This window comes from Prunus dulcis, chromosome 8 (genome assembly GCF_902201215.1).
Source record: "Prunus dulcis chromosome 8, ALMONDv2, whole genome shotgun sequence".
NCBI lineage: Eukaryota > Viridiplantae > Streptophyta > Magnoliopsida > Rosales > Rosaceae > Prunus > Prunus dulcis.
Genome location: NC_047657.1, coordinates 11639166 through 11663052, shown reverse-complemented (window position 1 = coordinate 11663052; position 23887 = coordinate 11639166). Strand labels below are relative to the sequence as shown.

General features: G+C 36.1%; 5 protein-coding genes across 5 annotated transcripts; 1 reads left to right on the top strand and 4 right to left on the bottom strand.

Annotated features, from left to right (window-relative positions):
• Positions 1-7206: 7206 nt before the first annotated feature.
• LOC117638113 (esterase PIR7B-like) lies at positions 7207-8646 on the bottom strand. The gene is made up of 3 exons (XM_034373209.1): positions 8150-8646; positions 7686-7817; positions 7207-7604 (listed from the first exon to the last, which is right to left on the bottom strand). The coding sequence occupies exons 1-3, from the start codon at positions 8606-8608 to the stop codon at positions 7320-7322; spliced, it is 876 nt and encodes a 291-aa protein (XP_034229100.1). The 5' UTR covers positions 8609-8646; the 3' UTR covers positions 7207-7319.
• Positions 8647-11017: 2371 nt separating this feature from the next.
• On the top strand, positions 11018-13079 carry LOC117637326 (mediator of RNA polymerase II transcription subunit 11). Its single transcript, XM_034372189.1, has 4 exons — positions 11018-11147; positions 11688-11758; positions 11841-11957; positions 12542-13079. Exons 2-4 carry the CDS (start codon positions 11696-11698, stop codon positions 12716-12718), a joined length of 357 nt encoding a protein of 118 aa, XP_034228080.1. The 5' UTR covers positions 11018-11147; positions 11688-11695; the 3' UTR covers positions 12719-13079.
• Positions 13080-13883: 804 nt separating this feature from the next.
• On the bottom strand, positions 13884-15404 carry LOC117637325 (protein DMR6-LIKE OXYGENASE 2-like). Its single transcript, XM_034372188.1, has 3 exons — positions 14932-15404; positions 14328-14650; positions 13884-14149 (listed from the first exon to the last, which is right to left on the bottom strand). The coding sequence occupies exons 1-3, from the start codon at positions 15402-15404 to the stop codon at positions 13884-13886; spliced, it is 1062 nt and encodes a 353-aa protein (XP_034228079.1).
• A 403-nt stretch (positions 15405-15807) lies between these two features.
• Positions 15808-17704, bottom strand: LOC117612222 (probable 2-oxoglutarate-dependent dioxygenase At5g05600). Its single transcript, XM_034340989.1, has 3 exons — positions 17083-17704; positions 16511-16838; positions 15808-16287 (listed from the first exon to the last, which is right to left on the bottom strand). Exons 1-3 carry the CDS (start codon positions 17562-17564, stop codon positions 16027-16029), a joined length of 1071 nt encoding a protein of 356 aa, XP_034196880.1. The 5' UTR covers positions 17565-17704; the 3' UTR covers positions 15808-16026.
• Positions 17705-20514: 2810 nt separating this feature from the next.
• LOC117638217 (probable 2-oxoglutarate-dependent dioxygenase At5g05600) lies at positions 20515-22065 on the bottom strand. The gene is made up of 3 exons (XM_034373348.1): positions 21590-22065; positions 20927-21254; positions 20515-20775 (listed from the first exon to the last, which is right to left on the bottom strand). Exons 1-3 carry the CDS (start codon positions 22063-22065, stop codon positions 20515-20517), a joined length of 1065 nt encoding a protein of 354 aa, XP_034229239.1.
• Positions 22066-23887: the final 1822 nt, after the last annotated feature.

The following is a 23887-nucleotide window of genomic DNA, read 5'->3' as shown; positions in this document are numbered from 1 at the left end:
TCTCTCTCAATCTCGCTGTGGAAGTTCAAAGTTGTTCGGAGTTTTGAACAGAGCTCTGAAAGCTAAAAGGTTAAAGGACTTGAAGGGACGGTTGAGATGTAATCTTAAATTTGAAATTGCGCATCGCGCAAATGAAGTCGCGGTTTTGGGATTTGAATTACGAGGGCTTTTTGGTCAAAAAAGGAAATATGAGGGGTATATTAATTATGACTGTAAATTCAAATTTCAACGGCTACATGCCACATGCCCTATAACTATGAGATTCGAATTCAAACAGTCCTAGTGTTATTTTGGTCTGCTTTTTATATTTCTCACAATTCAAACTAAAACTATGAAAAATATAAGGCAATCAAACTCTTGATTTCCTGATATTTCTCTTTATAATTTCAGAGGATTTTTAAGTTCAAATCTCCTTTCACGTTAATATATTAAGGGTTCGTTTGGAAGTGATTCTAGATATGCCAAAATCATTTTTAGGGAGAAGCATTAGTGATTTTAAGCGATTCTCTTTAGAAAATCACTTATAACCACTTGAGCTTGTTTGGGATTGCTTCTCTAGAAAGCACTTCTACTCATAAGTGCTTCTGGCAAAAATGTTTTATTATGAAGATGTTGAAATCTTCATAAGAAATCCAAGTGCTTCGTGGAAAAGCACTTGGAAGTGTTTTCTGGAAAAGCACTTGGAAGTTTTCTTGGAAAAGCACTTGGAAGTGTTTTTTGGAAAAGCACTTGGAAGTGTTTCTTGGAAAAGCACTTGGCAATGCTTCTTGGAAAAGCGCTTCTATAAGCCAGAAGGGCTTTTGATTGTCATAAAGCACTTTTAGTCCTTTCAGAAGCACTCCCAAACAGACCTATACAGTGATTATATGGAGAAGTAATTCTCATGCACAAATTCAAACTGTTTGGTCTATCTAGAATGTTGAAAAATCATAATTGGCTAAATAAAACTAAAACGAAAATACAAATAAGCCTTGAAAGAAAGCCTAAAATAATTTTGATCCTTATATTAGGGCCCCACCTTTAGGAGAGCCCCAAAATTTTGTTTCACCATATATATTATTTTTTATTATGTCACATATTTGTTTTTATTTAGAGTTAGTTTGGTATTGTTGTCCTGCAAAAATAATCATTGTTAAATTTACTGTGAGAGAAATCAGCTGTGAAAAAAAAAAAAGCAATTTGCAGTTTGGTAAACTTTTTGTTATAAGTGTTGTTGGTACAATAATCAGTTTATAAGTGTCTGGTAACTTTTTGTGTAAAAATATTGTGAGTTGTATATAATAACTAAAAATGGTATCACGTTGAAATGGCATTTCTATTTAAGTATTTGGTAAAAAAAAAAAAAGCATTTTCATTTTCACTTAAATATGTTTCTTAACCATCACACCTAATAAATTTTTTAATCATAAAATAAATAAAATATCATATTGAAATTGTTAAATCATTGCAACATTAAGGTACTATCAAAAATAAATAGTACATAAATTTAACCATGTACAAAAATTTCATCTCTTAGTAATTATATATCGTACAAAATACTAATGCTTGGACCTAATGATAACTAACATAAATCAACTAATTTGCTAGTCCTCCTCAAAAATCATTAATTAAAATCCATTAGTTGACCAACACACTCTGAGATTCAAGTTTGCCCTCTTGATTTGAGCCTCACCAAATTATAACCTTTATCTGCACACATGAACATATTTCTACTAAACATTACAAATCCTGCTTTAACATGCCAATCATTCAAATTTATATACATCACACAAAATTGGAACGGGAAAATGTGGACAAAAATCTAGCAAGATCAACTAAACACTAGACTTGGTTAAAGAAATTTCTAATCAAGATCACAAACCATGCTCTGTCATCCCAATCATCCATATTTGAATACGTTACAAATAACAGCATGGAAAAGCAATTTGAACCATCTATACTGTTCATTCAAAACATATATATATATATATATATATATACCATGCATTCCACTGCCACAAATATCACAAGTGAAGAAAGGAAATCAAGTGCTGGCTGCAGGTCGGCGTTGCTTGCTGCTCAGCATCATGACTGGACTTGATGAACCCAAACCCAAAAGTGCAGGCTTACTTTATTAAGAAAAGACAAAAGCAAAGAAAATGAATTGAGTTTATGGATTGAAAGAAGTTGCAAGATTCAGATTGTGTTTATAGCTATCAAATGCAACGACAAGCTCTATCACAAGATTCAAAAAAAAAAGAAGCCAAAATACAATTTAATCACTTATTTGGTTGATTGAAACAAACAAGCTAGGGATCATTGATGTAGGCTCATAAATTCTTAAAAAGAAAAACGCAATTAATTAATTTAATGGTTTATCAGCTTGGTTTGTACAATAAACCCATTATATATTGAGAAGCTTCTCTAACCCTAACTGAGAAGAAAGAAATTGACAAGAAAAATAAACCTAATATGTCTCCTACTTGAATCTTACGGCTTCTAGAGAGTACTTTATGTTAAATTTCAGAGAGACGGGTCATTGGTCCACTACTAGTAACACCAATATTGTCCCCAACTTAACCACCTACAAAGCCCAGTAGGTGGGGTTTTATCATAAAAGACCTCGGTGCATTTAGTAGTGGAACCATTCCCCTCACGTGAGACCACCATGTAGTGTGCCACACGTGGAGGGTCCACAATGAAGTCAAACATTCAAGCCCAACACATGAACACTGAATATTAGGTAAGGGGTAAGGGTAAATATTCAAGCCCAACATGTGAACACCACATGTTGGGTAAAGAGTAAGGGTAAGGGTCCAGTAATTCAGACCTAGACAATAAACCCACTCCGATACCATGTTAAATTTCAGAAAGACGGGTCATTGGCCCACTACTAGCAAAACCAATATTGTCCTCAACTAAACCACCTACAAAACCCAATATGTGTGAGGTTTTGTCACAAAATGCATCGGTGCAATTAGTAGTGGAACCATTCCCCTCACGTGGGACCACCACGTAGTGTGCCACACGTGGAGCCAAGTCCACAATAGAGTCAAACATTGAAGTCTAACACGTGAATACCACATATTAGGTAAGGAGTAAGGGTAAATATTAAAGCCCAACATGTGAACACCACATGTTGGGTAAGGAGGAAGGGTAAAGGCCCAGTAATTCAGACCCAGACAATAAACCCACTATGATACCATGTTAAATTTCAGAGAGACGGGTCATTGACCCACTACTAGCAACACCGATATTGTCCCCAACTTAACCACCTACAAAGCCTAGTAGGTGTGTGGTTTTATCACAAAAGGCCTCGGTACAATCAGTAGTGGAACCATTCATTATATGTTATATTTTATTTTGTCAAGTTTTCGATGTGGGACTTTATTCTTCAACACTTTAATCGATCCAACAACAAAAATTGAAGAATGAATGGAAGAGAAGGAGAGGAGTGATAGCTCTGGACTGAGGAACGTGGAAGATAGGGCGTAAAGACGAATGATGGGAAGGAGAATAGAGACGAGAGTGCGAAAAAAAAAAAGACAGGGTTATTTATGGAATTTTGGAAGTTTCATTAAACCCAACGCCTTTCAAAATTGATTTCCGCATAATTAAAAAATGAAAGCAGCTCATCACATGCTTTTTCTAATTGTTTTCTCTCACAGCAATTACTCAAAATAAGTGATTTTATTATCTCTTCCCAAACAAGTTGGGCTTTCCAAAATTTTAAAATAATCACTTATAGCCCCAAATAAGCAATATCAAACGGACAATATATATGATATATCCACCTCAAAAAAAATTATATCCACCACTTCGTTTAAGTTGATTCCACATAAATATTACTATATTAAAATTACATATAATAGGAGCTCTTGATTAATAACCTAGCATATCATAAGTTTATTGTCTTTCTGTTTTTGCTTTATTTTAATTAGTAATTTGATGAATCCAATATATATGCTCCCTTTTTTTGTAGTATTTTCGTTGAAGACTTTGTCTTAGGAGGTCCATATCAATAGGGAATGCTAACAATTTTCTCTCTAATCTTTTTCTTTGGACATTCTCTTTTTTTTTTGCTTGACATGTGTTATTTTTCTTACATTTAAAACAATATCATTAATATATTATACAAGCTAAACAATATCATTAATATATTATACAAGCTAACTTTTGCTTTCTAAGTTTATCCTTATTAAATATATTCAATTTATTAAAAAAAAAATTCACAACTTTCTTACCATCTTATTAAAACAATATCATTAATAAAATTCATACACCTTGTCATCTGAATGGAATTTCATTTCATTAAAGTCTATGTCTTCATTAATAAAGCTTGCACTCTTACATATATTAGTGTTATCTTGACTCAGACCATCAACATCTTCTTCGGGCAAATTCAAATCAATCTTGACTCCCATAGACACCTAACAATATAAACTTAAGATAAAATATATAGAAGCAAAAGAATAAAAAATCACCAAAATCGAATTCAATATGAAATGTGTGCGAGTCTTAAAGAATTCCCTTTATATGCTAAGGATAATGCTATCAACAGTAACTCTCAAAAGCATGAAACGTTGACAGGGCATGGACAATATCAATGCATGTCACTACTCTCGACATGTGGATGACTCCAAACCACTTATGAAGATGAGTTGGCACATACATCAACGGCTATCACTGCTCTTAATGTTATAAAAGGGGGCTATTGCTGTAATAGCATTAGTGTACAGTCTCGATTTTTTGGACTACAGGGGTTTAAAAGATTTGTGGTCACTCATTGTTGGATGTAAATTCAACGGTTCACTCACTCTTGCACTTTTTTTAAGAAACTTTTTTGAATTGTTAGATGTTACTTCCAACAATAGGTGACCACAGTTTCTTGAACCCCTGTGATCCAAGAAATCTAGACTGCATTAGTCTAATGCTTTATGTTCACCGACGTTTTGTTAGTTACGCTGTGCTACTACCACCTAACCTTAGTGTCGCATTATTGGTTTCGACGATGCCGTATTTGCCTGTTAGATGCTTTCATCTTCATCCTCTTCTAGACTCGGACCCACATCATCATCATATTTGACATTTACAGAATCTTAACGGATAAGAATGACATTCGGCTTGGCTTAATAAGAACACTTCTTGTGGGTTCACTGGGATTATATACATTCACAGAGAGAGAGAGAGAGAGAGAGAGAGAGAGAGAGAGAGAGAGATGCTGGTGTCCCTTGGCACCCTCCAAAAGCCATATTAAGGTATTAAGGTAAGTACCAACTTCAAACTACTATATATTTTTCTTTTTTTCACTCCTAACAAGATTTTCTGAGATCCTTCTTAGCATCTAATGCTGTAAATAAACTCCGAACACGTATAATTCCTTGAAAATTACATATTAAGTCATTCGGAATTAAATATTAAGTTCAGTGGCACTTTTTTTTTTTTTAATCTTCTGAAGATATCTCAAATCCGAATCCCCCGTAAACTAGATATTATCCATTAATTGATCTACGCGTTTTGCTGTTCATGTTAATTTTGTAGTATATAAATGCAAGGGACTTGTTAATGAATATGGATAAGGAAGAGGGATAAGGGGAGAATATATAGGAGGAAGAAGAAAAAGACACAAAAATAATCTTCAAGCTCAAGCGACGTCTAGCCATGGTGATCCAGAGGCTGGAAATGTGTATAGAGCTGATGAAACTGGCCCTGGAGTTTGTCCTCCTTGTAGCTCAAGCAGTGGAGATAGCCCTTCAGCACAACGTGTCTCCATTCACCAGCTATTCAGCTTATAGCAGTGTTCCAGTTCATTTTGTTGGTTTTATTCCATAAGTTATATTCATCATTTTCATATCTCTCATGTAAAGCTTCAGGTTGGTGCAAATTAACTCTACTTTTTTAAGAGCTTAATTTCCTTTTTCCAGTAGAGATTTGTAGCTTTATTCATTTGTGAGAAAAATCTACCCATATATATGCTTGTGAATTTAGTCATGGAATTTTTTTGGCCGTATGATTTACAGCTGATATGGTAATGTTTGAGACCATTGTCAATTTTCAATCTCCATTGCTTAAATTTAATTTAATTTATATTTATTTTTTATGCTTCTGGGAATTTTAGTATGGTACTGTTTGCTTCAATATGGCTGGTTAATTTGGTTACTTGGCTCATGGGATTGCTTTTATTTTTATTTTAATACAAACGATATTTCACTTTAATCTAATCTAAATTACAAGAGGAGGAGAATTTGAACTCGGATGCAGAGGACGGAGCACATCCGCTCCCTTAACTAAGTTCATGTCTCTGGGATTGCATTTTCACTAATAGAAAACAGCTCATAAGGCATTGTTCTATATTTGTGCTTTTTGAGGCAAAAAACTCAAGTGTTTTTGCTGTTTCTTAATGGCAATGATGCTTACCTTTGTTTATAAGACAAGAGTTTGTAATATGTGGCAAACTTTATAAAGCACAAAAATAGATCGTTTGTGCTTCTGTTCTGAAAAGCTGGGTTTAGGATATTTCTCAGCTACTTTTTTACTAGTTGTCCCTAATTTGTTTTCATTGAATATTTTAACTCTAATTCGCCAACCATGTGTACTATAATTGGAATTGTTTAAGAGGAGGGTCTTTATCAAACGAAAAATATCTTTTCGTGTTATTGAGGGACAACTTGTAAAGTTCACTGTGAATTTTAATTATGCAATTCAAACCGTTTATTATTTATAAATTATCTTCACTAGATAAATTAAAAATTATTAAAATATCTAGATGTGACCAACAAAATAGATAAAGACGGTATTTTTAGAAAACATTAAAATGACTACTATTGAATTGAGCTGCTTGTTACATGGTTTTCGATTCAAGTAATTTTTTTACAGAAATTTTCCTCAAATGAATACCTAAAAATTAGATAACTTGGATCATTTACACAGTGCGTTCTACAAACGTGTTTATCAACTAAGCATGTTTTCGATAGTTCTTAATTGGAGTTCTCTAATATATTTTTCTTATATAGTATACATATATGTAATATCTTAATCAAGAAGGTAGATGGATAGGGCAGGTGTGATTGTACTCATACGAAAAGTCCAGAGCATAATTTGTAACAAATGTTGAAGCCCACTACATAAAGGTCACACGTCCACTAAACTCCAAGGCAAATGATGCTAAATTATTTAATTTCTGAAATTAAATATCCTGGATGCATCTACATTATTGGTTCCAGACAAATGATGCTTTAGTGTCTGGTTGGATATCTAGAAGACAACGATTACATGATGCATATTAGCCTAATAGGAAATCCAATTTCCATGGCTTTTATTTTTACAAAATAACTTAACAATTAGGAATATTTTTCAGAAATTCTTTGGATATGCACCCACAGCTCTAATGGCTTGGAAATCATGACCATGTGATCAGATCCTGTGATTTCCACCACACTGTTTGGCCTGTTCCTCTTAATCATCCACCGTTCGACATCCTTCTGCGTCAACAAATCTCCGCCGGATAAGACGTAAACCCGATTGACCGACCCGTATTTCTCACGGGTTAGCTTGAGTTCTTTGGACAGGTCCTCTTCACTAAACAAGCGTTGAGGTCTCATTAACATGGTGCCTAGTGCTAAATCCTGCACCAAACTATGATCCGTTTAATATGGACGGTCGGATTTTGTTGGTTGATGATGATCCAACGGTTAGATTTCACTTACCTCAGTTGGGCTGAGTTGGTACACGTTTGTTGCCAACAACAATGGGCCGAATGTGAGAGTGATTGGAGGATTGTTTGGGCCTTGGTCATATGTGTATTTGCTGTCTAATAGAGATCCTTGTCTTCTGAACGACTTTATAATTCCAATTAGAAGAGATAAATAAATCAAAGAAAAAAAGATATAATCAGCATAAAAGGACAAGGAACTTCCCATAATAATTCAAAGATATGTATATTTATATTTATATTTTTTAAAATTATGTGCATATAAAAGAAAAATACTGGAAGCACATTATGTGAATTACACATGCGTCTTATAAGTGTTTCTTTACGAAGCGCTTAAAGTGATTATGTGATTTCTTATAAAGTACTTTTGTTCATTTCTGCAAGTTATTAAAAGAAAAAACACTTTTAGTTATCTCAAAGCATTTTTCAACGACGTAAGTTAGTGAAAGTAATACGTACCTCTTGATTAAGAGTGGAGATGTTGAGGGTCGGGCCAGGCATTAAGGCAGTGACGAAAACACCTAGAGATATCTTATCTGGAAATCTTTCCATGGCATAAGAAATGGCCAACCCACCAAGACTGTGACCAACAAGGATGACCTTATCATGTGGAGGATCAAGAGCTGCCATGAAATCCGTCAAGGGCTTGAAGTAGTCAGAAATTGATTGCAGATCTTTTGCCTGCTGAGGGTCAACCCCAGAAGCAGCTAGGTCTATGGCAGTGACATTGTGACCAGATGACTTCATTAAGGTCACAAGCTTGCACCATGACCAAGCACCAAAGCAGGAACCATGAACCAGTACAAAGTGCTTCTTGCTAGGGTTTGTAGGCTCTGATTCTGTTATATTTGCTGCACATAGAAGAATGATCAGCAAAGTAGAGATTGATTTGATCAAAATTTTCTTTCTTTGATCCATGTGTTTATGTTTCTGGTTTGGTCACCCCAATTTGATTGGGAAATATATATATTCATTGTTTGTATATGTCTTCATATTATTTATTGGATTCAAAAGTACTGATAGGCTTTCTGGCTTTGCTTGTTTGACCATTTTTTTTTCCTTTCATTGAATTTTGACTTCAATTTAAAATTGGATCTCTAAAGACCTAAGAGGTTAGTTCTTCAATAAACAAGCATTTTGGTCTCTTATCATCAAGGTTGTTGATGCCAAATACTTTGACAATTGCAACGATGGTGAGCAAATTTTCAAATGTTGAATCTTTTTAGGATCATTGTAGTCGAATGGTTTGATGTTCGTGCATAATATTTTTGTTTTCATTCATTCTTAGAATACGGGATAGTACACATAACAGCAAATTAAATACTGTTATTGAGATTCAATTGAGTTAAATCCTTGACCAATTTTGTTCAAGCGACAATATTATGTATGAAAACACCTTCGATACCAAAAAAAAAGAAGATATTTAGTCATATACCCATTCTTAGCACTAAGGGATTGTTTGGTACGGCGGATTGTCATGGACTGGACTAAATCTTGAGACTGTCTTGGATTAGATCGGATTGGCTTAAGTTGGATTTAGTACTGACCTACGTTTGGTGCTGCTTCGGACTAAGAAGCTGGATTGTAAAAATAGTGAAGATCTATGTTTGGTGTTGTGTCGGACTAAAAAATAATTATTTTAATTATAAATAAATAAAATTCTAATATTTAATAATTAAAGATTGCTAAAACTATCTTATCTTTTCTTCTTCTTCTTTTTTCCTCCTTTTTCTCCATTTCTTCTTCCTTTCCTTCCCAGCCCGTTTCTTTTTTTTATTTTGGTTTTTTCTTTCTTCCTTCCCAAATTCCTAGGCCAGCTCCTTATTTATTTATATTTTTTTAATACCTTTCTTCCTTCCCAGGCCATCCCTTTTTTTTTTATTTTTTATTTATTATTTTTTACATTCTTTCTTCCTCTCTTCTTTTTCCTTCCTTCTTAATCAACTGTTTAGATTGAAAGCTGTAACCTTTACTCTGAGAGAGAGAGAGAGGTCAAGGGGTTTAGGTGAGAAAAAAAAGCAAAGAGAGAGAGACAGAGACAGAGGTTGAAAATTCAATACCAGCTATTTATTCCATAAGTTCAACTTGATGGCTTCTATGTCATTTCCCGGAAGAATCCTTTAATGGGTACCAATTAGTTTTGAGAATTTTTGTCAATCCACTTCAAGACTGGGAATTCATGACTTCCTTCTCTCAGTCTCATACAAGAAAGCCCACATCTCCGTTAATGGTGTCTCCCTTTGCAATTGTCCTGATCGTGATGGATGATTTCTTGGAAGGTTCAATTGGGATTGAGTTTGGTTGTTGAATTTGGGTTCAATTGGGTTGTGGTTCCATTGGGTTTGAATTAGTGGTGGTTGATTCGAGTGACTTGGTTTGAATTGGCGGTGGTTGGTTCCAGATACTGGGTTTGACGATGGTCTATGGTGATTCTGGTGGTTTGGCTGGGTTTATGGTGGTTACAGTTCTAGGTGAAGAAGAAGAAGTTGGTTATTGTCGGACTTGCGTTCTCTATTTAGCGAAGTCGCTATTTTGCGAACCATGTTTGAGGCTCGCTAAATTGGAAGGGTGCGTGAGGCTTTTTGTTTACTGTTGTACTATATAATCCCATTTAATTTAGTCCCCCTCTTACCAAACATGATTTTCAAAGTGTTATTTAACACTGTCCTGGCCAGTTCAGCCTACCAAACATGCTAAAACTATAAATAAATCTTACACTATTTAATTTATACAGTCCTGATCTCTTGGACTACAGGGTTCCAAGAGATTTGTAGTCACTCACCATTGGATGTAAATTCAACGATTCACTCACTCTTGCATTCCTTTTAAAAAAACTTTTTTGAATAATTAGATTAATATCCAAAAGTAGGTGACCACAATATCTTGGACTCCTGTGGTCCAAGAGATCGGGAAACAAACAAAAAAAAAAACCCAAAAAATGACAACTAGCCATATTTAATTTAATTTGGATTATTAAATTACTTTGATGCCCTATTGAGTGTTTTTAGATTTTTTTTCATGAGGTTTTTGAGTTGGATTTGTTTTAAGAAATCAATGATAGTTTTGTAATTTAACAAATGTTAAAAGCCTTTTTATTATGTCGTAAATGGACTTTGGGTGTATTTCTAAAATTCATTTCATATCGTTTTTTTTTATAAATAATTTAGGCTCCTATTGAGTATAATAGTGAATCTCTAAAAAAAAAAAAAAAAAAAAAAAAACTTTGGATCTAATTACGTGGTCTCTTTATTTGGGCTGAGAAAATCATCTGAGTTAGAGTCTTCTAACTACCCAAACTACCCTTGTGGCCTTTTACAATTTCCACTGGATACCCCTTTTACATTTTACGCGTGAATTTCCTTCTTTACGTTCTTCTTCCACTGTGCTTCTGTTGGTTCTCTCCCCTCGTTCTTCATTCAGTGATCTTGTTGGTTGGTGCAGTTCTTCCACAGCCCAGGTAATTTAGTCTAGGGTTTGTTTGTTTGTTTTTTTTTTTTTTAGTTTTCAATTTCTTATTCTTTCCCTTTTCTCTTTAATTTGTAGGGTTTAATATGCTTTCCGTTTTTGTTAAGTTAGATCTTCACACACGTTAAAGAAAATAGTCTCCAATCTCCAACAAGTTTTATTGATTTATATATGTGCTTTTGTTTTGGTTTTTTCTTGATGTTTTGGTTTATTTTGTGATAACTGGGAGTTTGATGTGCTTGATTTATAATTTTTGCTCTGGTTTTTGTTGATTTGTATGCTTTTGCTTTGATTGTTCCTCATTTTTTTTGGGTTTTTCCCGTTTGTTGGTGACTGCATTGTCAGAACAAATCTATTAAATGTTTGGATTGTGCAAAAGACTTTTCATCAAGGCATATGGGTATTTGAAGTTCCATGCTTTAAGTTAGAAAAGTATCCCAGCTCCTGGGAGTTTGTTCTCTCCTTCCCAAATTTATGGCACAGGGTGTTGGTTCTGCAATACTATGGTACTTATGAACTTTCTCTTAAACAGAAACGTAGATGAACCCCATGGATTCACAGACCCAGAACACCTCGTTGCAGAGGCTTCAAAATGTGGAGAAAGTAAGCAATGAAATACTGAAATGTAATTGCCTTTAGGAACCGACTATATCTATAATAAGAAATTTTTTGCTTGATTGTGCAGAGAATCGTTAAGGTTTTGGAGCTAGCTGGAGGTGTCATGGACGAGCTTGCAAACCCTAGTGGTCCCAGAAAGGAGTTTATCAACAACCATTGCCGTGAGTTCATGCAATTGATCAAGGTCTGTCTTTTGTTTTATTCTGCTAATCAAGGTCGTAGCTAGGTATATCATGTGTTTGTGAATGCATACATATATGTGTTTTTATATAGCTGAAAATTTCTGTAATCTGTAACTGAAAAAAAAAAAAAAAAAAAAATTCTGTAATCGTGGAGCTGTCATGGAATCTGAGATTTGCTAATGGGACCCAAAAATTGAATTCTGCCTGGAAGTAGATTGCAGATTTGGCATTTATAATGTTATCAGGGGAAAATTTTGGGACGATGGTTTTGGGGTTCAAGAAAGTTAAGCTTTTCTAGAATTGAATTGGGAGTATATTTGATTCAGTGGTTTGGATGCTATATTGAATTTTGGATCAATAATGTAAATTTAACCAAGGACCATAGTACCTAGAGTATATTTGGAAATTTCATTTAAGTATAAAAAAAATTTGTCTTATTTTATTTTGGTATGGAAATATTTTCTGGTGCAAAATGTTTTTGTCTCAGTGAGAAGTTTGGTTAATTGGATGGGTTATTCTTTTTGGTAATGAGATTATTCTTACTCTAAGTTCTTGTTTTGGAATATTTGTTTCTTTCGTGAATCAGGATATTCAAGTGGCACTGCGGGATGAAATTAAAAGTGCGTGTGATTACCGTCCGTTTGAGAAGTGTGATTACAGTTCAAGAGTAGCTAACGAAATCTGTTGCAAGAAACTGGAATATGTCATGTCACAGTTGGATGCAATGAAAGAAACAATGGACGAATATCATAATGCAGTTTGAAGATCCATGGCAGACAAGTTAAATCCATTCTCATCAGCATTCCACCTTTTTGTATCAGGCTGCCTAAAATATAATGCTTTTGCAAGCATTTAGTTTTTAGAATCTGGAAAAGGAGTTATCACTCTGCTTTTGTCATACGATCCTATGTTCATTTTACCAGATTGCGGGAAGGAGAGAGAGAGAAACTGGGATTTTGAAACAAAAATACGCAGATGTTGTTCTAGATTCCCATTATCTAGCTTTCAAGGTTCATTCTTAGTAGATGCACATGTTCTAAGAACGTTTTTTTGATTGTATATACTTAACTTGGGCTATATGTGTCGGTTATTATTAATAGCATTCTTGATAATGTTACCTGAAACTTTCCAGTTCTATAATGAAAACTAAGTATTGATATTATATGTCCTCTTACTTGCCTTTGGGACTCTGTTTATGAATGACCACAATTTATATTACATTGAGCAACAAAGTAACTCGTGTACTTATTTTTGTACCATTTTTCATATATCGATAAAATATTGTGTTTCCTAACAATATAGCGTTAGATTTTCTCACTAGTTGGCTTGTTTTTGTACTCTATTATTTTCCTCGTATGGTTTGCAAACTTGAGGTTTGCCAGAGCAGCAATATGGTTGTATACTTATATTCTTTGATTGGATGAAAATAAGCTTATTTAGAACTAAACCAGCACTCAATTGAGATTGGTGAGTAAACACCCCAAGTGAAAAAAACTCTCAGATATGGAGATCTCAAAAGCCAAGGTAGAGAGCACTTGTAAAAGCTTCAACCTTTTGTCCTGTAACAGAAAAAATCTCAAAGCCAAGAAAGTAGCTTTTTGGTTTTGGCTTTTGTTGATGCTTTTGGCTTGGTGGGAGGGTCACTACATATATAAATGCTGGGTCTGAGTCATCACCAGGCAACCAGTGTGACCATATGTACAAAGCCTTTTGTATGTTTCCCAACATCTGGAATCTTTGTGATGTTACCAATATCACCTGCAAAGTTTGTCCAGTACTATGTTGTAACTTGTAAGCCACATATTTAATAGAGATCCACACTTTATTAGAAATCTGTAAGAAATCCATGTTAGCGCACAATTATTTTTGCGTGCATGGACTAATTATTGTAAAGGATAGCACACGTCTTTCTTTTGAGGGGTCATAACTTATTCCGAAACCCTGAAATGATAAAGCTGGATGTTTTCAGCATTGTGTTTCTTGAAATTACTGAGTTTTCTGTGACTCAAAAACTTGCCCCAGCTGTAAGGCTTATATTTTGCAGGGTCTTCTTGTTCATGGGCCAGCTCCTCCAAGGGCCTGACTAGGGTATAGTGTGCTGGGTTGACAAAGTAGGGAATGGAAAACCTTCCCCTCTCTGAATTCACCAACACCCTGTGTTCCACACTCTCATATCTGTCATTGCTCCAAAAACCTGCATAAAATGGAGAATGAAAGTATAAAAATAAGTAGAGGACCTAAACGCAATTGCTCAAAATGCGAGTGTTAAATCACTACCCTCTAGTAGTAATTGGTACCTTGGTTCTAACAAGTTTTTGAAAAATAATCTGCCCACAAGTACTTAGTATGAAGTTTGAAGAGTGGAACCTGACTAATGTCACCAACATTGATGATATAGGCATTTGGGGTAGGTTTAACCTGAATCCACTCTCCATCTCTCTTCCTCTTCACTTCCAATCCTACGACCTCATCCTGTGCAAGCACGGTTAAAGCACCGCTATCCTTGTGGCGCCCAACGCCGAGAGCTAACTGAAGGGAAGGGCAAGGTGGATAGTAGTTGAGTCTGATAAAACTTGTTTGATCTTTGAAGTAGCTGGTGAACCTGTCTCCTGGCATGCCTAGGCTCAAGGCTATAAGTCCCATCAACTTTAGAGCTAGCTTTTCTACTTCTTCAGTATACTCTTCACACGCCACCCTGCTCAAAGCATGCAGTGTCTAGCTATTAGATCATATAAGTGATCAAGTTCCAAATTTGTATTTAACCCTTTAATGCAAAGGGTCCTTACAGCACATGCAGTTATCTTTTCAATTTAGAGCTAGTCTTCTTTGATTAGATCCTAAGCATTTTCATTATGAATCACAGGTGTTCTAGATTTCTTTAACCATTTTATTGCTTCTCTGTTTTTGGTTTTCATCTTTGTATAATCATATGATTACCTAAAATAAGGATGTTCTTCTTAGTGATCATTGAGTTACCTTAGTTCTGGAGGATACTCAGGCCACTGGTTAGTCCACTTTGTCTCTTCCTTGTCCTCAGGATCAATGGAAGCTGGCATTAACATTGGCTCCTCCACTGTGAAATCAAACACCTCCTTCCAGTCTCTTACATTCTTGGTGTGCTCAGTGTCATAGTAACCAAACAAACTTTTTTCATCCCTCGTAATCTTCCTCTTCTCCTTCAAGGGCTGAGCAAAAAATTTCCTAGCAGCGGCCTTGATCTTTTTATGCTTATCCAATAGCACCCCATGGTTGATCACTTGGAAGAACCCCCACTCTTTGCATGCATTGCCTATTTCTCTAACAACCCCTTCAATGGCTTTAGGGTCAGAAATGTTGTCTGAGGAGTTTAGGGGAGACAGGGCAATCAATGGTATGCCTTCAGCTTCGGTGGCAGAGAGTTTGGGCCTGTGCTCAGGGTCTTGGATGAAAGCTGGATCAACCTCTCCCATGGATGGTGAATTTGATTTGGAAGCTAAGCTGCTCAATGGTATTTTGTTTTTTGTTTTCGCAAGAAGGCTAATAGAAGAATGGTATATGAGTGGTTGAAGTTTTATCTTGAATCTGGATGGGTTCTTTTCAATTAGTAGTTTGAGAATAGCAGGCGCTGCAAGGTTTTGATTTGGAAGGTTGTGAAGGTTTGTGCTTACTGTTACGAATGGTGGATCAAATACAATTGTCCCACGTCAGAAAAGGAACTGTCCATAAATGGATTAATTAAGCGGTAGCTCTTTCTAAATTGTACTGCAATTCAAAAAAATTTAAAATGTGGGATGGGATTGGGATAGATTTTAGCAGGTTAGTAAGTTCATTCTTCCTAAAGAACCCAAAACGGCCAATGTCACAAATTAATCAGAACCCAAATTGTTCTCGTTGTTGAAGCAAAATAAATGTTTGTAGATAATTATATTACTGATCTTAGTGACACATTAACCACCCAATGTTTCAGAAGTTACACATAGGTCACTTCTCTATACAACAATGCATTATTTTCTGAATCGATATACAGCACAGTATGCACAGGGAGCTAAAATAACAATAGTAGCACTCAGCAAAACTCCTTGTAATCCAAACTTATTCCGATACCCTGAAATGATAAATCTGGATGTTTTCAGTATTGAGTTTCTTGAAATTACTGAGCTTTCTGTGTGTGATAAACTTGCCCCAGCTGTAGGGCTTATACTTGGCAGGGTTTCGTTCATCGATCAGCTCCTCCAAGGGCTTGACTTGTGTGTAGTGTGCTGGGTTAAGGAAGAAGGGAATGGAAAACCTTTCCTTCTCTGAGTTCACCATCACCCGGTGTTCCACACTCTCAAATCTGTCATTGCTCCAAACCTGTATAAACATCTCTTTGTTATGTGCACAACAATATATAGCGTGCATTGACTAATTAACATATCCTGTAAAGTAATTCTAATTGGACAACTGATTTTGTTCTAGATCTAGATTGGTGTGTGTCCTTTTAGGTTCTTATGCTGTTAGAAGTGGAAAGCAAGTTTGGCCAGTAACAACTTTCAGAAGTAATTTGAACACAAGTACTTAGTATGAAGAGTGGAACCTGAATAACATCACCAACATTGATGATATAGGCATTTGGGGTAGGTTTCACCCGTATCCACTCCCCGTCTGTTTTTCTCTTCACTTCCAATCCTCCAACATCATCTTGAGCTAGCACGGTTAATGCACCGCCATCCTTGTGGCGCCCAACACCAAGAGCTAACCGAGGGGAAGGGCAAGGTGGATAGTGGTTGAGTCTGATAAAACTTGTTTGGTCTTTAAAGTAGCTGTTGAACCTGTCTTCTGGCAAGCCTAGACTCAAGGCTATTAGTCCCATCAACTTCAGAGCTAGCTTTTCTACTTCTCGAGCATACTCTTCACACACCAGTCTGGTCAAGGCATGCAATATAGCTATTAGATCATATTCATATATAAATCAGGTTCCAAAGTTTATACATAACACTTCAATTCATAGGGTTCTTAGAGCACAAACAGTTAAGTTTCCAAGTGAGAAAGCTAGCAGTTCTTTACTTGATACACATTATAATTCAAAGGTGAATTTGGAATACAGGAACATAAAAAATGTAATTGACCCTTTGGTTGGTTGCTCAGCAATTTCTTAGATTGAGGTACCTTAGTTCAGGAGGATTCTCAGGCCATTGGTTTATCCACTCTGTCTCTTCTTTGTCCTCAGGATCAAGGGAAGCTGGGACTAATGTAGGCTCCTCCACTACGAAATCAAACACCTCCTTCCAGTCTCTAACATTCTTGGTGTGCTCAGTGTCATAGTAGCCCACCACAATTTTTTCATCCCTCCTAATCTTCCTCTTCTCCTCCAAGGGCTGAGCGAAGAACTTCCTAGCAGCTGTCTCAATCTTTTCGCGCTTATCCAACGCGACTCCATGGTTTATCACTTGGAAGAAACCCCAGTTCTTGCAAGCACTGCCTATTTCTGTAACAAGCCCTTCAATGGCTTTAAGCTCAGAAATGGAATCTGGGGTAGGGATACTATTTATTGGAGAAAGATCAATCAATGGTATGCCTTCAGCTTCAATGATGGAGAGCTTTGGCCTGTGCTCAGGGTCTTGAATGAAAGCTGGATCAACCTCTCCCATGGCTGGTGATTTTTGATTTGGAAGGTAAAGCAACTCTGTGGTTTTAATTTGAACTTTTTGCAAGAAGAGCTAATAGAAGAGTTATAATGGAAGCCTTATCTTGAACCTGGACGGGTTTTGGTCAATTGTTAGGTGGATGATTATGCCATTGCAGACGTAGATCAAAATAATTGTTACAAATAGTGACCTTGACACTAATATATTTCTCTTCCTAGAGAACCCAAAACAGACAATGCCACAGAGTCCAACCATTCACTCTCTCTTTTTATTTATCTTATCTCAAAGTTACCATCTTTAAAATTTTCAACACACAGTATTGCAGAAGTGTACTGAGAAAATATATTGCAGATTTTTTGACTTAACCAAGAGATCTTGTGCTGTTTTTTACTGTTTGCATATGTATCAACTTAAATTGATTCTTTCTGGACAAATCAATATGTAATGACTGATTTGAGAAGAAAAATGCATTTGTCTTTTCTTTTTTCTCTGAGCTGAAACTGGTTTTCTAGATGTTCCTCCACCGGTGCTGGAATCCAAAATACTTCTGTTTTTCATTTGCAGTGGGAAGGACATAAATTTTATTTCTTTATTATTTAAATATATATCGTGAACAACGGTCTTACTATTGTCCATTAACTTAACTTAGTTTTGTGATGAATAATGCTAAAAGGGTTCTCAGGAATTTGTTCTTAGTTTTTGAAGCAAGATACTGTAATATTTCTATTCAGATTGGTGTACTAGATACTAAATTATATAAAGTTTGATAAGAGTTTAAATTAGGTTATACCTTGAGACTCAAAACCTTGTGAAATAAGGAAGGTTTTGAAACCAATTCAAGGGGTCCTATTTATTTCCTTTTGTGTGAACTGTTGCTTGATGGGCCTTGAGTGTTAGTCAAGTCGGCTCTTGGTGATGAGTAGAGATGACTTGAACTAGCCCTATATAAGCTTAAGACCCGGCTCTCATTTGGGAGAAGTTGTTTTTGTGTTAGGCATTGAAATTCAGAGAGACCGAGCTCGACGTGTGCTAGGCTTGTCGCAGAAAACATACATTGAAAGGATACTCAAGTATTTTGACATGAGTATGTGCTATAGACAGAAGGTTCTGTTAGCTAAAGGAGATTTGAAGAAAGAGCATTGCCCCAAGAATAAAGCATAAGAAGCTGAGATAAGGAACAAGCCGTATGCTTATCTAGTTGGGAGCATTATATGTATGCACAAGTATGTACAAGGCCAGACCTAGCCTTGTGCATTAGCAAGATGGGGAGAGTCAAATTCAGGAATACAACATTGGATAACTAGAAAAAAGATTCTAAGGTACCTACAGAGAACAAATGCTTACATGTTGATTTACAGACGCACATAGAATTTAGAGCTTGTTAGTTATGCTTATGCAAATCTTGGAAAAGCAGAGGATGATTACATCTCTACTTCAGGTTTTATTTTTAAGATGGCATAAACAGCTATTGCTTGGAAGAGTGCTAAACACTCTGGTGTTTCGAGTTCAACTATGTTTTCAGAATATATAGCTTGCTATGAAGCCACTTCTCATGCAGTATGACTAAGGACTTTTATCACATACATTAAGGTGGTGGACTCGATTTCAAGACCAGTGCAGATATACAATGACAACACTACGACTATTTTTCATTGCATGAACAACGATATGTCGTGTGAACTTCAGCACATTGACAGAAAGAATTTAATAGTGAGGGAGAAGGTAGTAAACAAATTAGTCAAGTTTGATCATATCAGAACTCAAGAGATGATTGCAGATCCGTTTACAAAGTTTCTACCTTCATAAGCTTTTCTGAGACATGAGAGCATGAGATTATTTCCTAGCTTTGATGCTGCAATCTAGTGCGAGTCTTGTTTCCCATCCTCATAGTTTTCTTGTATGTCTAATTTTGTTGTTTTCTTGATTGAGGGATTTGCATTTAAGCATGTTAATTTGGTTGACAGTTTTGATTATTAAAAAATTTCTACCATTTTGACTATTTAGATGTTTAAACTTATTATACATGTTGTTTATGCATGTAAGTTTATGGTCTCCTTGAGATACTAGTGTTTTTATAACATTGCGGATTGACTCTTGCTAAGTCATAAAGAGTTATATGTACAGAAAAGCATAAAGATTCACATTACGGATCAATAAATGTTAAGGTTAGCGTTTGTAGGTGCTTCATGTGTTTTGAGATTGCATTATGTGATTATAAATGACCTGTTTCATAAAGGAGAGCAGTGCTTGTGTATAGTTCGTTTGTCTAATCATTTTTCACTATAGCTTGAACGGAAGGGCTTAACTATTTAAACTCATGGCCAAAAAGATTATCGAACTTTTGCAATATAGAAGCTTAGTGCTCTAGTGCTTGATCTAGTGGGAGAATGTTATATTCCTATTTAGATTGGTGCACTAGATACTAAGTTATATAAGGTTTGATCAGAGTTTAAATTAGGTTATACCATAAGGCCCAAAACCTTCTTAAATAAGGAAAGTTTCGAAGCCAATTAAAGGGGTTCTATTTATTTCGTTTTGCGTGGACCGTTGCTTGATGGGCTTTGAGTGTTAGTCAAGTCGTTCCTCGGTGATGAGTAGGGACGACTTGACCTAGCACTATATAAGCTTAAAACCGTGCTCTCATCAGACACCTTCTCTAACCCATAAAGAGAGAGCTGAAATAGTTTCTGAGAGAGAGCATCGTGTACTCAAGGAAGATGACACCAAGTATGTCTTTTATATATTTCAGATTGTGTGAAAGATCATGAACACTTATATAAAAAATCTAACAGATACATGTTTGGAAATCATTACTACTGATATTATTACAAGTTACTTCTCTGAAACCCATACAGCATGGATTTATTTTCTGGATTGATATCCAGCATTTGTTGTACAGGAAGCAGAAACAACATTATTATCACTCGGTAGTAATACTCCTTTATAACCCCACTTATTCTGATACCCTGAAATGATGAATTTGGATGTTTTCAACATTGAGTTTCTTGTAATTACTGAGCTGCCTGTGAGCAAAAAACTTGCCCCAGCTGTAGGGCTTATACTTGGCAGGGTTTTCTTCATTGGTCAGCTCCTCCAAGGGCTTGATTATGGTGTAGTGTGCTGGGTTGAGGAAAAATGGCATAGAAAACCTTTCCTTCTCTGAATTCACCATTGCCCTGTGTTCCACACTATGATATCTTTCATTGCTCCAAACCTGTGTAGACATATCAATTTCTTATGTGAAAGTGGCCAAAAAAAAATTTACAAAGCTGCATAAACTAATTCGACAATACTTTGTGCTGATAACAAATTTCAAAGTGTTTTGAGCACATTAACAAGTTAATATCAAGCTTGAAGAGTGGAACCTGGATACTGTCACCAACATTGATGACATAGGCATTTGGGGTGGGTTTAACCCAAATCCATTCTCCATCTTTTTTTCGCTTCACTTCCAATCCGCCAACGTCATCTTGAGCTAGCACAGTTAAAGCACCGCCATCCTTGTGGCGGCCGACACCAAGAGTAAGCTCAGGGGAAGGGCAAGGTGGGTAGTGGTTGAGTCTGATAAAACTGGTTTGTTCTTTGAAGTAGCTGGTGAACCTGTCTTCTGGCAAGCCTAGGCTCAGGGCAATAAGCCCCATCAACTTCAGTGCTAGCTGTTCCACTTCTCGACCATATTCTTCGCACACCACCCTGGACAAGGCATGCAATCTAGCTATTAGAACATATGTCAGGTTACAAATTTGTGTTTAACTCTTTAAGTAATTAATGCATTGGGTCCTTGCAACACAAGCAATTGAGTTTCCAACTGAGAGCTAGTGCTCTTTGCTTGACATACACATTATAATTCGCATGCGACTTAGGAGTTATAGGGATGCAAAGTGCAATTGGCCCTTTGATTGGCTCCTAAGCATTCTCATTCTGAATTACAGGTGATTTGGATTTCCTGGACCAGATTATCCTCATATAATTGTCATTAGCTAAAATGAAGACATGGATACTACTACCCTTAATGATCATTGAATTACCTTAATTCTGGAAGATACGCAGGCCATTGGTTATACCATTCTATCACTTCTCTGTCTTCAGGATCAGGCGAGGACGGGACAAACGTAGGCTCCTTCACTGTGAAATCAAACAGCTCCTTCCAGTCTCTGACATTCTTGGTACGCTCACTGTCGTAGTAACCCAATATGTTTTTTTCATCCCTCATAATCTTCCTCTTCTCCTCCAAAGGCAGAGCAAAGAACTTTCTAGCTACAGCCTCAATCTTTAGGAGTTTATCCAATGACACCCCATGGTTGATCACTTGGAAGAACCCCCAGTCCCTACATGCATTGCCTATTTCTCTTACAACCCCTTCAATGGCTATAGGATCAGAAATGGAGTTTGGAGTACTTATTATTGGAGAAAGGTTAATCAAGGGAATGCCTTCAGCTTCGGTGATGGAGAGTTTAGGCCTGTGATCAGGGTCTTGGAAGAAAGCTAAATCAACCTCTCCCATGGCTGGTAATCTCGACTTTAAGAAATGATTTGTTTCACAAGAAGAGCCAGTTTGAAGCAATAAGCTAGAGTGCATGGTAGCTTTTATAATGTGAGAGGTTCAACTTTTATATTGGATGTGGACAGGTTTTGCTTTGGAATTAAGGTTGTTAAATGCTTGCTTGGTTATCTTCTTCTTTTCAATGATGCCATTGTAGACGTAGAGCATCATATTTGGAACAAAAATCGACTTGAGACTAATATTACTAGGTGGATATGTTGAAAGCTTGTTCACATTCTTTTGGGGGGACTTTGCAGCCGCAGCATTTGAAAGAGAAGAGGGAAAGGCAAAAGAGGTGCTGCAGCACCACCAAGACAAGACAATTCTCTTTTGTTTGTGACTTCTTGTACAAGAGAACTTCGGACTCTGTTTTCTCTTGTATTTTGTTGAGTGTGTGAGAGTGATTTGGGTTTGTGAGATTTCTATCCTCAAAGATTTTCTAAGCATACTTTTAGTTTTACATGTAATGAACAATAATCGTAAAGGATAGAGCAGCAAGGGTTCCCTTGAATATGCTCTTAATTTTTGAAGAAAAATGTGGTGTTGGATATTATTGCTCATCTGTAGGAGCATATGCAAAGCCTCTTGTGCCTTTTTCTTTGGCTAATTACAAAGCCTTTTGTCTGTTTCCCCACATTTGGAATTGTTGGAATTTTGAGAGTTGTCATGTGCTCTGACACCATTGTTGGTTTATGGGGTGAAGGGCTTTAGAAAATATAGAACAATAGTTGAAACAAAGTTTTTTTATTAATTTGGAGGAGAATAGTACATAGCTTTGTGTAGGCTAATTAGCCTCCTAGTGGTGTAGCTATTGGCTACCTATCTTCTTGATTTAGACTCTAGGCTATTTGTCCTTTTACTTAGCTTGGTGAGCTTATTGGCTCCACAACATAGCTTAGTTCGGATTGGGAGACTCTTGTTAGCTCCACCTTGTTATATTGCATTGCATCCCTACTTCTAGGCATTGTTGCCGACTTTCTCTGCAGCCTTATCCCACAGGCTTTGTTCCACCGCCTTTAGCCTTTTATTCCAGCCACTAGAGAGTTCCTCCGCTGCCATAATCATTTCTTTTCAGCCACTAGCTAGTGACTTCAACTAGTTTGTAGGTTCTCGGATTTTCTAGAATTTTCTTTATTTTTTAAGTACAAATGTGCATTAATTTCAACAGGAATACCAAATCACCTGCAAAATTTGTCCAATACTATGTGTAAATCACATCCCTAATAGAGGCGATAATTGGATCTATCTTCATTAGCGCTACAATACAGTCAAAAAATGTGATACATGTAGCATCACTCAAATTTTTCTTCCATTCTGTAATGTAATCATTTGACCATTTAGAATTAGGACTAACCAATGTCTTTTATTACTTGAGTAATGCTATTTGTATCCCATTCACTAATATATTGTTCATCACAGGCTATTCTTACCTATATGGATCGCACGTACGTCTTATCCTTGTGAGAGATGTGATTAGTAATTAGTACGAATATTTTTATTGTTGTTGAGTTCCATCAGGACATTCATTGAACACTCCGTTTTTCAGATGAGGGCATACTTCAAAATGCAAAAATTGTTTGTTATAAAAATTAACCAGTAGGAACACTTTAGTTTTATGTATAATGACTAATTATTGTATAGGATACTACTAAAAGAATATGCTCTTAGTTTTTGAAGCAAAAAATGTGTTTGTATATCATTATATTTCTCATCTGGTACAGTCACCATTAACCACACCATGTTTCAGAAGTTTCTTACTAGTTACTGCTCAGTAAAACTCCTT

Excerpts from the sequence above, each read along its gene's own strand:
- LOC117612222 (XM_034340989.1), bottom strand. The coding sequence starts at position 17,564 with ATGGGAGAGGTTGATCCAGCTTTCATTCAAGACCCTGAGCACAGGCCA. Across the intron at positions 16,839-17,082 it reads GAGAATCCTCCTGAACTAAG|ACTGGTGTGTGAAGAGTATG; the intron begins GTACCTCAATCT and ends TGCCTTGACCAG. Across the intron at positions 16,288-16,510 it reads ATGTTGGTGATGTTATTCAG|GTTTGGAGCAATGACAGATT; the intron begins GTTCCACTCTTC and ends ATGTTTATACAG.
- LOC117638113 (XM_034373209.1), bottom strand. The coding sequence starts at position 8,608 with ATGGATCAAAGAAAGAAAATTTTGATCAAATCAATCTCTACTTTGCTG. Across the intron at positions 7,818-8,149 it reads TCTCCACTCTTAATCAAGAG|TCGTTCAGAAGACAAGGATC; the intron begins GTACGTATTACT and ends GGAATTATAAAG. Across the intron at positions 7,605-7,685 it reads ACCAACTCAGCCCAACTGAG|GATTTAGCACTAGGCACCAT; the intron begins GTAAGTGAAATC and ends AGTTTGGTGCAG.
- LOC117638217 (XM_034373348.1), bottom strand. The coding sequence starts at position 22,065 with ATGGGAGAGGTTGATTTAGCTTTCTTCCAAGACCCTGATCACAGGCCT. Across the intron at positions 21,255-21,589 it reads GCGTATCTTCCAGAATTAAG|GGTGGTGTGCGAAGAATATG; the intron begins GTAATTCAATGA and ends TGCCTTGTCCAG. Across the intron at positions 20,776-20,926 it reads ATGTTGGTGACAGTATCCAG|GTTTGGAGCAATGAAAGATA; the intron begins GTTCCACTCTTC and ends ATGTCTACACAG.
- LOC117637325 (XM_034372188.1), bottom strand. The coding sequence starts at position 15,404 with ATGGGAGAGGTTGATCCAGCTTTCATCCAAGACCCTGAGCACAGGCCC. Across the intron at positions 14,651-14,931 it reads GAGTATCCTCCAGAACTAAG|GGTGGCGTGTGAAGAGTATA; the intron begins GTAACTCAATGA and ends TGCTTTGAGCAG. Across the intron at positions 14,150-14,327 it reads CATCAATGTTGGTGACATTA|GTTTTTGGAGCAATGACAGA; the intron begins GTCAGGTTCCAC and ends CATTTTATGCAG.
- LOC117637326 (XM_034372189.1), top strand. The coding sequence starts at position 11,696 with ATGAACCCCATGGATTCACAGACCCAGAACACCTCGTTGCAGAGGCTT. Across the intron at positions 11,759-11,840 it reads GGCTTCAAAATGTGGAGAAA|AGAATCGTTAAGGTTTTGGA; the intron begins GTAAGCAATGAA and ends TTGATTGTGCAG. Across the intron at positions 11,958-12,541 it reads AGTTCATGCAATTGATCAAG|GATATTCAAGTGGCACTGCG; the intron begins GTCTGTCTTTTG and ends TTCGTGAATCAG.